Source organism: Cyclopterus lumpus, chromosome 21, assembly GCF_009769545.1.
Source record: "Cyclopterus lumpus isolate fCycLum1 chromosome 21, fCycLum1.pri, whole genome shotgun sequence".
Classification (NCBI taxonomy): domain Eukaryota; kingdom Metazoa; phylum Chordata; class Actinopteri; order Perciformes; family Cyclopteridae; genus Cyclopterus; species Cyclopterus lumpus.
This window is the reverse complement of record NC_046986.1, coordinates 17,925,957-17,939,717: the sequence shown is the minus strand read 5'-3', so window position 1 is coordinate 17,939,717 and position 13,761 is coordinate 17,925,957. Positions and strand designations below refer to the sequence as shown.

Here is a 13,761-nt window from a genome sequence, read left to right as displayed (position 1 = left end):
TGCCTCTGGGGCTGTTTTGGTTGCACCTTAAAAGTCTGAGGGTTTGATGACGGAAGGTCTTGCCTAACAGGTAGTACATCAAAGGGTCAGTTGCTCCTCTCAGGCAGTTCTTCAGCTGGAGGAAGAGGAGAGAGAGAAACTCGTCATCACACTGGAAGGCCTCCAACTCCGTGAGGGGGTAAAGAATAGCATTTATTTGCATTACGGTGATATTTAGTCACCTCGACGAAGGTGGCGAGTGTGTGACAGTGGTTGCAGGTGTTGGGGCAAGGTGAATACATCAGCTGGTGTTGGTCAATTGCCAAAGAAATTAAGATGGGTTTGAAGATATGGTACGGCAGCAGGCAAACTGAAAGAACAACCTGAGAGGAGTTGGTTAAAAAAATTATTCAGTAAAATACGGATGGCATTGGTTTTCTGATATAGATTCATATTTGACCCAATGTAACTCATAGCCACCTGGATGACCACGATGTTGTGGAGCACCCTACCCAGCAGGCTCTGGGAGGTCGTGACTCTTGTGCCGCGGCGTGAGCGTCTGATATGCCTCAACACCGTCATGTGGGACAGCAGCACCAGCAGGTAAAACACAAAGAACAGGGCGACGTGGAGCAAAGCGAGCGTTGCAGACAGACTGCCCCCGATCTCCACCGCCGGGTTGTAGCACACCTCCACGCACCCATCCTCCGCAGCGTTCACAGAGTAGAAAACCGTCACTGGCACCGTGGCCCCGACCGCCGCCACCCACACGGTGGCACACACCCTGCTGGCGAAGGAGGCCCGTGTGAGCCGAGCGAAGAAGCTGCGCGGCAGCAGCGTTATGCAGCCGCTCGGCCTGGAGGCGTGGGTGTGCTGAATGAGGGCCGCGAAGCGGCTAAGGGCCACCCACGTGAGGATCGTCATGCTGATGTTGATGTGAAACACCGGGGTGATGGCGTGCAGAACCAGCTGACACAGGAAGCCGCTCCGTGTCCAGACTGAGCCACGGGCAAAGTAGGCTGCGAGGAAGGGCGTGGTTAGGGCCAGTGTCAGATTGGAAATGCTCAGGTGGGACAGATACACGTGGACGGGGGAGGCGGCGGCGATGCGCCGCAGGAACACCCACAAAGACAGCACGTTGCCCGGCAGAGCGGCGAGGAAGAGGAGTGTGTAGGCGCGGGGAGGAAGAAGAGCGTGGCGGCGGTGGCGCAGAGCGAGAGAACCGAGGAGGAGAGGGAAGCGTTGGCCGGGGGAAACGTGTGCGGCGTATTCTCCATTTGATCTGTAGGAAGATGGTGAATAAGAGAGAGACGACAGACATTCAGAAACGTTCCTTCAGCAAGTTCAAAAGGTCGGCAGATTTATTCCTCTAGGTGCGATGTGATAATGTGTAATTATTAGTCAATCCTTTGCTCTCGTCTTTGAGCAAAACACTGAACCTTGTGTGTTTGAGCAAAAGCACTTTGGGCAAAAGGGACAAATTTATGTAATTTCATGCAATATTTTCACAACAGTGTTTCATTTAACTCTTATAACACGTTAAAATTACCACCATACATTTTCTACGTTCGTTACATTCATGAATAAGAGTACTTATCCAGATCATGATTGAGTTCTACATACCGCTAACAGGAGCTCTGACGGGATCTTTCAACGACAGCAAAACGCTCTTGAATAAACAATTCAGATCAACAGGAGTGATCGGCCAACTTGATGCAAAGCTTTTCTGTCACTTCCTGCTTTCTAATAATGTGTGTGTGTGTGTGTGTGTGTGTGTGTGTGTGTGTGTGTGTGTGTGTTTGTTTGTTTGTTTCCACTTCCTCAATTACCATACGTGATGATGGAAGGTGGCATAGTGTGTGAGGGGTAAGAAGTTGTGTGTATTTGAGTATGGTACTGTGTGTATTTTAATAAGCCCAATATAAAACGTGCTGCATGCTGACAGCACTGCATTCATTATTATTATGGGAGCAGTTCTCTTCTAAGGTTTGATTTATTTATTTTTACAAATGTAATGCATGTATTGAAATCTTTTTTTCTTGGAGACCTCTCAGCCTTAACTACACAGTAGTGATCTGAATAAACAGGCCGGTTGTTTGATTCCGCCTTGTGGTGGCACTGCTGCTCAAGTTCTAGCTGAGCGAGTTGGATGTGCTGTCGGGCACTTCAACGTTTCTCTCTCCTCCCGTCACACTGTAGAGTCTATATATCGATTGACCTGTTGAACTATTTCGATTGTCAGTTGGTGGTGTATGCTTTGAAAACCAGTAAATATGGTACAAAGTCTAGACCCAGTCCTTTAGTAGGAGAACATGGTTTTTTACTCTTAACAAAAAGTGGCATTCTGTCGGTAAAGCCCTGCACTTTCATCTCAGTGAAAGCGTTTCTGTACGTTTGTGATCATCGTGATTTGATGTGCCTGCGTCTTTTTTTTTCTTCAAATGCGACCGAATGATGTCCGGCGTTCACAGTCTGTAGGGTCACGCACCGGTCCGTTGTTTGTATTTCAGCACTATACTTGATTTCAGATTAAAGCAAATACATTTGTTTCGGTTAATCCCAATTTTAAAATTGTGGTTATACAGATTGCTCTATCTGTAGTTCAGCTAACATTGTTTAATCTACAATAATACAGGGACAACAATGATAATGAAGCTTTGCTTGAGAACACCAACAAGTCCCTCATCAAGGTCAGGGTTTCTTCTTGAACTGAATTAATTTATCACCAGAAAATCAATCAACACCTTTGATTATTGATTGATTTAATTAAACATTCTAAACATTTTCTAGTTCCAGCCATTAGCAGCTCTTCTCTGTTCTTTGTAGATTTAAAAAAAGACTTTAGCATGCTACCAGCTCTCTGGATATAAATGCTGGTCCATCCTTCACTTATAGTCCAGACAGAAAATCTTTTTATATAATAAAACTATAACTTTAATTCAGATAAGTATGGTACCAAAAGTATGGCGTTGGTGGTCTCCTGACTTGGCTAATGTAAGAAGGCTAACGAGCTAAACTAAGATGGTGAACATGGTAAATATTATACCAGCTACACGTCAACATGTTAGCATTATTATTTTGAATGTTAGCATTTTACAGCCTCCCAGAGCCACAGGCATGGCTGTAAACTCGAGTTTTGTAATCAACAGATTATACGTAATGAACATCGTCATTCTTTTTTAATTGTGAGTAAAATCTCAGTATTTAATTGTCTCTTTATAAAACAAAATGTGGCACTTAAAGAGTTTGATGTAAACTACCTAAATACGATGCCATATCCATAACTGCAGAATACTGCCTTAATAGGTTGTGTGCTTTTTGAAGAAAGGTCATCCTGTATGGATCACTAACTTCCTGTTCTTATCTTATCTGGTGCTACATATGCCAAAGCCTTAAGTGTTCTGCAACCTTGCCTAAATACCTACTAAAGCATGATACAACTGTAAAAATATGGTTACAGTACAAGGTGCATCTCGGCCTTCATCCAATCATACTAATGTTCCCACCTGCACACACACGACAGATTGCCGTTAACCACCAGCTCTAATCTCAAACGTAGCTGGATAGGAGGTTGTGAAATATTTAGTATTCGCTCAGACAGGATAATTAATCTGATGGAGTTGCTGTCGCGCCACTTTATTTTTTATCAGGTATGTTTGTTCACTGTAGATGAAGAGATGTATAATTCTCCCGTAAGATAAGATCCTTCATTGCAAGGCGATCATTAATTAACTCAGGCGACAGCAGCAAAAGCATGCACATGTTGAGGAGAGCCACAGTCAACCTCGCTCTCCCTGCTGCCGCCGCCCTGTTTCCTCAGCAGCGTGGTTGCTGTCATGTTTACTTTGGAGCAGGAGGAGACTCGCTGTCTCAGAGCGCCTTCACATTCCGGCTCGGCTGGATTCAGTCGTTGTCTTCTCCTTCAAATGGCTGCTGAAGCTGATGGCGGCCGGCCCTCTGCTCGCCCGCCCGCTCTTGCCGTCCAGCTCGACACTGGAGCTGCTCCCGCTGACTCCACCGACATCGCGCATACAAAACATGTTGCCCACCAGGCGCAGCACCTCCTTCCTCACCGAAGAGGATAACAGGAAGTACATAACGGGGTCCAGGCAGCTGTTGAGGGCCGAAAACAGCAGAGCCACCTCGTTGGCTTTGTCGGCAACGCCCCGCCAGAAACACGACGTGTCTGTGATCTGGGTCTTTATGTAGAACACCCTGACCATGTGATAGGGGACGAAACAGACCGTGAAGAGGAAGAGGATGAAGAAGGACTTCCTGGCAGTTCGGGTGTAGAGGGAGGCATTGGGCAGGTCCGGTTTCTCCTGCGACGCTCTCAGAAGCTTGAGGGCGATCTTCCCATAAGACACCACCAGAGAGATGAAGACGAGCCAGAAGACGGCCAGGATGCCCATGTTGACGTAGGCTTTCCACTTCGCCTTCTGGAGCACCTTGTAGTGGAAACACCTGGAAACAGAAACATGCCATGTCAGCTCAAATTGGGGGGGGGGGCAAAAACAAAAGGACTTGGTAAATAGATAGCGGCGTTTGATTATATGAAGAGCTGTCAAGTCCAAAGAATACGGAGTCGACGAACACATTTTGAGTATTTTTTTTTACAAAGAATCTTTCAATAGCAGCACTTTCAATCTCTTGTAAATAAGCAATTCAGCATGAAAAATAACAATTGATTGGTCTATGAGGGGGCAGCCCTACAGGGTTCACCAACCTGTCCAACTGTGAGTGATTCTTTGACATCAGGAACACAGAAGTCAAAGCGAAGGCCACGATCCAGACCACTGCACAGAGGCCAGTGCTCCACCTGGTGGACCGCAGCCTGTGCTGCACCCTCGAGCCTCGATGGATCTTCAGGTAGCGGTCCACGCTGATCAACCCCAGCAGCGTGACGCTGATGTACATGTTCATGTAGAAGAGGTTTCCCACCACTTTACACAAGGTGGGACCCAGGGTCCAGACGTTGCCTTGGCTGTGGTAGAGTATCCTGAATGGCAGACACACCACCAGCAGCAGGTCGGCAAAAGCAATGTTTATGAGAAACACCCGCACCGAGTTCTTCTTGGCGTGGACGCAGAAGAAGACCAACAGAGCCACCAGGTTCCCAACGAGACCCAGGACAAAGATTATCGTGTAGAGCACCGCCAACAGGCTCTGCAGTGAGGCGTAATCCACGCAGGTTGGTTGGGTCGTGGTGACGTTCATCTCGCCGGTCTTTATGAGAGAAAAAGAGCTGTTTGGAGTCTGGAACGCAGACAGGGCGGAGATGTTTTTTGTCATGGTGGTCTTTGTGGTCCTCAGTCCTGCGAAATGGGGAGGAAACAAGCGTGGAATAAATATGGGATGAAGCGTTTTAGGAATTTTTGTTTTGCTTCACATGATAAAGTTTTGGATTCATTAGTGCAGGCTTGTGTGGTCCAGCCTTTATGGATTAACCCTAAATCAGCCTTAATCCTGCCCTCAATAATCACACATAACACCAGCTGACAAGCAGAAAGAATCCGCAGCATAACTCTGTGCAGGTCTTTACTTTCTTCCTGAAATCATCTATGAATAGAAGTGCAGAACTCGTGATTTCTAGTATTTAATATTATTTGTACATAATGCTCCCAACCAGTTGAATGGTAGTTAAAGGGGAAAGAGCTTGCTTTGCTCACAGCACACTGCCCTCATCTTGTAACAAACTGGAGAAACGTTGGAAATACTTCAAAGTGGAACTTGTCAAAGTACTCACCCAGTCATTGAAGTCCATAAAGGAAATGTTCGCTCTTGTTTCTTCTTGCACATAAACTCTGCTGGAGAGTCGTATCTCTTTTTTTCTCTTTTTCTTTTCCTCCTGGTCACTCCCGTTTATTCCCTTGAACTGAACGTGTACAATATGCGGTCCTCATAAAGTTCATGATCGCTTCGTTCTGTCATTGTGTGTTCAACATTCCGCTGTTGTCCATATTCCAAATACTTAAAGTTCAGATGAGAACAGCTCTGCGTAGTTAGTGCCCTCTCTGTGAAGAAGTGTGTCGAGAGGACACAGACAAATGCTGAAGTGCAGAATGTGTTGATGTTGTACAGTGAAAACACGTTCAGCTGTGGTCAACCCCCCTCTTCCCTCACAGAACTCGGGCTGAGATAGAGAGAAAGGCAGCGTTTAGGGCGGACCTTCTGGTTACACACATGAGAGCGTGCGGTGGCATCACACAGCGCGCTCCAATTGTATGTACACAATATGCTTTTCCACTCTGGGCTCCGGGTATAATAAAGGAGGTATCCGCTGAGTGTAGCCGACTGTGAAGGAAAATCCTCTCAAAATACCACCGTGTGCCCTCGCGATAATTAAAGCAGCGCTCCCGGAGTAGAGCAGGGCCAGGTTTAAATCGCCACCCCAGGAGACATTAGCTGCTGTCAACCTCTCGAGCTAAATGTGCAGGCAAAGGGTCGGGGGAATCGAACGTGTGCTCTTGAATGTTAATCATGCCGTCGTCGTATTATGAAACCGTGGGTCTGAGCAGAGGTGTTTTTAACAGCCAATTTTGTGTGTGCCGTGAAACCGCACATAGAAGTTTTTAGCAACCACAAATGTTTTACTTGAGAGCTGTAAGAACATCCAAAGAGAGAATGTGACAGGATGCAAGAAGCTGCTTTAACTTGAAGCAAATCGGAAAAAAAGGTCACGGTTGAGTTTCCCGATTTCTAAAAGAATAATGTGACATTGCAGCATTCTAACATGAAAAAACATTCTCATTTTGTCATGTCGTGAGAAACATCTTCTTCAGAATAAAATGTAAGAAGTTACTAGATTGTAAGATACTGAAGCAAAACCTAAAATGTATATCACCCTTCCTCTGCTGTGATCCTCCTACGTGTGTGTGTGTGTGTGTGTGTGTGTGTGTGTGTGTGTGTGTGTGTGTGTGTGTGTGTGTGTGTGTGTGTGTGTGTGTGTGTGTGTGTGTGTGTGTGTGTGTGTGTGTGTGTGTGTGTGTGTGTGTGTGTGTGTGTGTGTGTGTGTGTGTGTGTGTGTGTGTGTGTGTGTGTGTGTGTGTGTGTGTGTGTGTGTTGGTTTCGGGGGTTTGGGTGCGTCTTGTGATTTCTTTTATTTATAGGAGGGTGTCTCTCTTTAATTGGCATCAAATCATCTCCCCTCTCGTTCTCAGCCTCACTGTGTGCTGCTGGCGTCCAAAGAGAACTCCGCTCCGGTGAAGTTGGGGGGGTTCGGAGTCGCCATCCAGCTCGGAGAGTCGGGGCTGGTGGCCGGAGGTACAGTAAACACAACCGCATACACTACAAACATGAATAGTCATTATAGTAAAACCTCTCAAAAATAAGAGAAAATCCACAGTAAGGTTTGCTTCCTCTTCTAAAGCATAGTTTCATAAACTGCAGAAACCATGAAAATAGAAATTTACAAGGATTAGCCCCTTTGTGTCCAGGATTTTGCTTGTGTGTGCGTATGTTTAGAGATGTGATGACCTGACTTCGCTCCACCCCAGGTCGGGTAGGAACTCCCCACTTCATGGCCCCCGAGGTGGTGAAGAGAGAGCCATACGGTAAACCTGTAGACGTGTGGGGCTGTGGGGTCATCCTCTTCATCCTCCTCTCAGGCTGTCTGCCTTTCTACGGCACCAAGGAGCGCCTGTTTGAAGCCATCTGCAAGGGCAAATACAAGGTCAGAGCAGAGGGTCATTGATTTGACGATCCTGTTATTTGGGGCCATACGTTCCTCCAATGTGTAAAATAACATTGTGCTCTCGGAGCAAATGGCTGAGATCTGGGAACACGGCAACATTGCTGTATAGAAGTCAGATGGAGCAAAGAAACATGATATGTTTTAAACAAATTCCCACATTTGTCCAACTTATTTAGAAGAGAAAACAAGGCAAACATTGTAATTTTACCCAAAACCACCCGTTGTGAACTTCCACTTGCTGGTTTTGAGTACCATTCTTGCTGTAGCTGTGGGTACACAGTTTCCATGTAAAATGAAGGATTGCGATGTTTATGTCGTATCAGTTACACTGTAATTACGCACAATCGGCCACGGGAATTCCTGACACCGCCGGCATTTCCCGCCTGATGAAAAGAACTACAAAATGGCTTCAAATGCACCAGAGCATCAAAATAAAATCAAAGAATTAGCATTAAATTGGTGGATTCTGCTAATTTTATAGGAGCAACACTGTTTGTATTTGGTTTAATTTGGTAACAATCTGCTCCGAATATGTAACGCAACAAAAGTAGCTAATTAAGGCTTGGCATATGGTGTCACTGACTACAAGGTTAGCAGAAGGGCTAGCCACCCTGGAATAATGAGTGTTTGTCCTCTTCACATTGCGCTGATGCAGCATTTTGTGGTGGGGGTCTCTTTTGTTTTTTGCCATCAAATAAATAGATATACTGTAGATTTGTAACGTTTTACCCCATTGCAGGCTAAATAATGAATGCAGCTAACATACTCTCTAGTTAAAACCGTTCTTCGGGTCAGTTAAACACGCACAGAGCTGAAAGAGCAACACAGCTCGTGGGCCTACTCCACGTGGATGATTAGACTTGGGTTTGAGCTACAGGACTAATCCCATAAATCTGGTGCATTCCTGAACTCACTGTTTTTATATCTGTTGTGTGTAGATGAATCCACGCCAATGGGCCCAAATCTCAGAGAGCGCCAAGGACCTGGTGAGGCGCATGCTGATGCTGGACCCCGCCGAGAGGATCACCGTCTACGAGGCTCTGAACCACCCCTGGCTGAAGGTAACGCCGTTGTAGCCGTGCTCATGCTTGTTTTGTCCGTGGGGAAACTGATTTGATCGGTTAGTACAACAATCTAATGTTTCTGCTGTAGATTGACAGCATTTCCCACCTTATCACAAGAACCTGAATGCACCATTACCAAAGACTCTTTCAGCCGCGTCATGACGTAACTATCGCTCTGTACCATGTTGGATTGCCATCTCGTGACGGCCTGCAACATGGAAACAAACCCACTCAGAACTCTGAAAAAGTATTTCCTGCTTTGGTGCGTGGGTAGTCTCTAAGACGTGCATTCAAAGTTTTTAGACTTTTTGTGAAAGTTTTCTGACACGCAGCAGCACAGTGAAACCACGTTGCCCAAAGGTGTCACGTAATGATCCGTCGCTGCGGCTCTTCACACAGGAAAACAATGACAACGAGCGCCGGCACAGTGGCGTTTCTGCTTGTCACGGGTTGTCAGCGGGAGCTTTTATTGTGTCGTCTTCTGTAGACAGTGATGGAGGGGTACTTACAGATGACAATTCAACCGAGAGACTCTCGTCTGACACAAATCTTCACATGTATGGGGCATCTCCCTGCTTACAGTGCGGCATTTTAGTCGGTTACTCAATTGTTCGACAGCTAAAGTTTTTAGACAAACCCGCTTCCTGTTTGCGAGGTCCATTTGAAGCAGCGTCTATTGTTGACTTCTTTTCTCTTAATTATATACCACAACAATGCAGCACCACTCGACACGCAGCATATACACTTCCCACAATACCATAAACCAGGGCACTTGTTGTTTAGAAAGCTGCAGACCAAAAAGAGGAGTTATGGTTTATGTATCCTAAAAATGATTGCTCAACTTCATCATTTTGATCTATTCACAGTGGCTTTGTTTGCACCTATAAATGTCACTGATACATATTCGTGGCAGTGCGTATTGCCTTGTGATGCCCTGTAAGTAAGTGCCCTGCTTTTAAAGGGCCTCCACATTGATAATGACACTGAAACAGGGATAAAATGCTAAGCCCCTTTTTAAAGGGGCACCTCAACAATTTAGTGTTGGACTTTCAGGAAGTGTGTGGGACTCCATAAGAAACGACACAGAATGGTAAAAATGTATGCATCAGAGGCTGATATATCTTGACTTTCAGTGCCTGGTCCACACATTTGCCATAATTCAACTCAAAAGCACCTTTTATTAAACCATATCTTACTGGTAAATTAAACCAACGCAGGGTTTCTGTTAAAAGTCTGTGTCCAAGCCCAAAGGATTCAACAAGACTCGACAAAGCGCTCTCCAGAGCCACATAATACAGTTCTATAACCGTTTTCACAGGCTGAGTTGTACGCCTCATAAATAGTTAACTGATCTTTGTGTGTAAAATCAGCAGAGTAGCTCTTCAGGCCTTCACCTGTGTAAACAATGTCCATTTGTTTGCTGGATTTCCAAGGAAAGGGACCGATATGCCTACAAGATCCACCTGCCGGAGACTGTGGAACAGCTCAGAAAGTTCAATTCCAGGAGGAAGCTGAAGGTTTGCGTCAACACGCGCACGCACACACACACACACACACACACACACACACACTAACATGCATGCATTGTCTCATTTTGCAGCATTCAAGGCTTGTTTTCAAGACCCCATTACCGCGTGTCAGATGATGAGATGCATCATGTGGTTGTGTTTCAGGGGGCTGTTCTGGCTGCGGTGTCCAGTCACAAGTTTAATTCCTTCTATGGAGACCCCCCCGAGGAGCTCCATGACTTCTCTGAAGACCCCACCTCCTCAGGTACACAGAAACAAACATAGTCTTACATTTGTTATCTTTTCATCTTGACACACTTCCTCCCTTCCTCTTTATTCTCTGATTGAAGTTCTGCTTTTCACTGCCAGGCCCTGCAGAGAAAGAGGGTCTTACTTCTATAAGCAGACTTTATTCTCACTGTATTTTACATGAACCACATCCAGAAAGAAAATATGCAGTACGAGAACCCTACACGCAGGGATCTGATGAGTGTTTGAGCAGGAAATGCAGCCTCATGTTCTTCTCTCCCGTTTGACATTTTATCATCTCATCTCAAAACCGCAAGTGTAACGGCACACATAGTCGTATTTTTCCCGTGCACGGCCGTGCACAATCATAGGATCACAGATCAGATGAACATCCATCTCATCAGGCTTCAAGTTTAATAGTTGTGTCTGCCACAGAACGGACATCCGCTGAACATACGGTGAACAGCTTGAAATGCGGTTCCTTTATTTTACTCTTCTTCTGCATTGAATCGGTACAAAGGAGCTAAGCGCTAAAGCCCTAATCATTAAACATTAATTCTTCAGAATGTGTTTCTCCTTCCCATTGTGGTGTTTACCGACACTAACAACACTTGCAGACACATTTCTAATGCCCAACAACATTTGCTTCCAACAGGTTTTAACATTGATATTAACATCCGTGTTTATTTTGCAAAAACTGTCAATCTGTTTATTTGTTTGTCTATTTCCATGAATGCTTCCCACCTGCTAGGACTACTAGCGGCAGAACGTAGGTATCCACTGGTTCTCCGTGTGTCGTGATGCCCGTTACCCTTAAATGTTTGTTAGTTAGTTTTTCTGTTTTCAGTACCTCATCTTTACTGATTTTAGTGAACGGAAAAGGCGTCCGTGCATGTGCCTGAATGCATTCAGCGAGCCTTGAGGTGACTGATGGACCATTGTTTTAATGTGTGTGTTTGTTTTGCAGGGGCTGTCTCTCAGGTGTTGGACAGTCTAGAGGAGATCCACGCTTTGACAGACTGCAGTGAAAAGGATCTAGATTTCCTTCACAGTGTTTTCCAGGACCAGCATCTACACACACTGCTCGACGTAAGTGTTGCACCGAGGCACGCCGGAAATAAATCCACCTTATGAGCCATTTTTATTTGACTCTGATGGCTTTTCTACTTTATTGGGAACTAATGGAACAGAATAATGATTTGTTAGTGACGGGTTTCATAAAAGCTTTAAAAAAGCAGACGTTGAGTTTAATTCTCTGGCAACAGGAAGTGAATACAAAAAAATGAAGCAAAAATAAGGAAACAGTTCTGTTTATACTTTCTTTCCTGGCCTCGAAATAATCCTAACGTGACCCTTTGGCATGAGGAGATGTGAGTTTTGTGAATCCTCGACAATGTTCATAGATTCATTATAGCTTTACCTTTATGGAACAACGTGTATTCAACATCAGGCTGCTGCAAAGAATATCAACACAAACTGTCCCTGCAGACATTAAACAGCTTCGTCACAAACTCTATTTTACAGGGTTATGTTTGACCTCATGTAAATAACTCATATTTTACTCGCAGTGTTTTTATTCCTTTTTACATGCATTGTACTAATATTATTGTCAATCATCCCATCAAACAGCATGCCAATCGTCCGTGTTGCAATGTAGAATTAAGCACAGAAAACAGTGAATAAACAGGCTTTCAATATAGAAATTCTACTTTGGATTTGTGTTTAAAATCTCAGTTTGTTTTAAAAGGTTTGAGACCAGTAATCACTGTGTCCCTCCTTTTATATTCCACCTGAGCCGTTTCAACACAGGAATATTTCCAGTCTGAGCCTTCACTTAAGGATGAATATTAAGCACGTTGGGAGCTTGTGGAGAGTGTCTAGCGGGTTGGATACGACCAGCGTTTATGACTTTGCATTATGCACTGGCCTTTACGATTGCATGTTTAATACGAGGCATAAATAGCTTCCTTCCACCTGCACACACATGGATTCTCATTGCTCTGGAGGCAATCTACAAAGGTCATGTTTTTAAATGTGCCATTAATTTCTTCCTGTGCGTGCGTGCGTGCGTGCGTGCGTGCGTGCGTGCGTGCGTGCGTGCGTGCGTGCGTGCGTTAGACATAAACAGCGGCAGAGTGTAAGCGGTGAACTTGACTGATGACGATAATTGCTGGAAAGCAGCAAGTAGAGTGTGTGTGTGTGTGTGTGTTCAAGCCTTGATACCAACACTTTGACTTCGGACAATGTTATTTGATAACGTTCTCGTTCTCTGAGGCTTTTCGCTTACTTATTTCTAACACATACGTCAGGCCCGTTGAGCTGCCAGAAAGATTGCCCAGATATGAAAGTCCAAAACATTGACATCACTGTATATGAGCATCTCTGATCAGCAACTCTGGAGCAGTTGGCTCAAAGGGTGAGTAGCTGTTGAAGGAGGGGAGGCGATTAGTCGCTCACTTTCCTCACCCTCCCGTTCAGAGCGGCCTCCGTGACTCAGACTCGTGGTCTTGCAGACATAAGCTCATGTCTCGCTCCGTGAGCTGCTGCAGATGTTTGCAAAGATGGTGGTTCTTGAATAAATGTTCTTTAAATGTTTCAAGAAGCAAACAAGTTTAAGAGACTGACATTAAAACATGTGAGGGAATCACTGGGAATGGAGTCAATTTAGGGAAATGGATTGCTGAGGATGCGTGTGTGTGCGTGTGCGTGTGTGTGTGTGTGTGTGTGTGTGTGTGTGGTTTTAAAGGCTCTCCCAGTTGCTGGAGGCTGAATAGGTTGTACGTGGGTTGCAGGAGACTGGTGGATCTGCCAAGTGTGTGTGCACAGTGTCAGTGGGAGCCTGGAGCTGCAGATGTCTCCTTTTCAGCCTCAGTTTCACACCCCTGCCCCAATGTGAGAGGAGGGGGAGCCCGGGGAGGACAGAAGAGTGCAGTGAAGGAACAATGGCTTCTATTGTCAGGCCTTTTTCGTTCCATTCACAACAAGCACAGCCTCCATCACTATCTGTGTGGCTGAAAGTAGCCTCCACACCGCTGAAGTAGGAATCCTGAAGACACTGAGCAGACGCAGGCTCCCGGTTTAGATAACTAGTTTGCACGTGTTGGCTGCGTCTTTTTGACAAAAAACACTTTTCCGTCTCCTGGGTGAGTGTTTTTTAGTTGTTTTTTTTCTTCCTGCTTTTCCTTCTGATGTGTTTGCAGGAAGAGTGTTCTGTCAAGAGATGCTAATTTAAAGTCAGCAGCCTGATATCCCTGTGTGTTTTTTTGGC

The 13,761-nt window shown here is 45.3% G+C and overlaps 2 protein-coding genes across 5 annotated transcripts in view; one reads left to right on the top strand and one right to left on the bottom strand.

The window, feature by feature from the left end:
• Nucleotides 1-13,761, top strand: part of caska (calcium/calmodulin-dependent serine protein kinase a) — a 93,432-nt gene that overhangs the window by 53,540 nt on the left and 26,131 nt on the right. For all 4 annotated transcript variants that reach the window (XM_034561357.1, XM_034561356.1, XM_034561355.1 and 1 more), the window contains exons 6-11: nt 7,140-7,242; nt 7,476-7,651; nt 8,611-8,733; nt 10,170-10,253; nt 10,410-10,509; nt 11,461-11,582. In XM_034561357.1, the coding sequence (XP_034417248.1) occupies nt 7,140-7,242; nt 7,476-7,651; nt 8,611-8,733; nt 10,170-10,253; nt 10,410-10,509; nt 11,461-11,582 (708 nt within the window). The remainder of the gene's footprint in view (nt 1-7,139; nt 7,243-7,475; nt 7,652-8,610; nt 8,734-10,169; nt 10,254-10,409; nt 10,510-11,460; nt 11,583-13,761) is intronic.
• LOC117750241 (probable G-protein coupled receptor 34) lies at nt 3,861-6,036 on the bottom strand. Its single transcript, XM_034561358.1, has 3 exons — nt 5,726-6,036; nt 4,706-5,294; nt 3,861-4,443 (listed from the first exon to the last, which is right to left on the bottom strand). The coding sequence occupies exons 2-3, from the start codon at nt 5,269-5,271 to the stop codon at nt 3,861-3,863; spliced, it is 1,149 nt and encodes a 382-aa protein (XP_034417249.1). The 5' UTR covers nt 5,272-5,294; nt 5,726-6,036.

Coding starts and splice junctions, on each gene's coding strand:
- LOC117750241 (XM_034561358.1), bottom strand. CDS start 5,271: ATGACAAAAAACATCTCCGCCCTGTCTGCGTTCCAGACTCCAAACAGC. Junction 4,444..4,705: donor AATCACTCACAGTTGGACAG/GTTGGTGAACCC, acceptor TTCTGTTTCCAG/GTGTTTCCACTACAAGGTGC.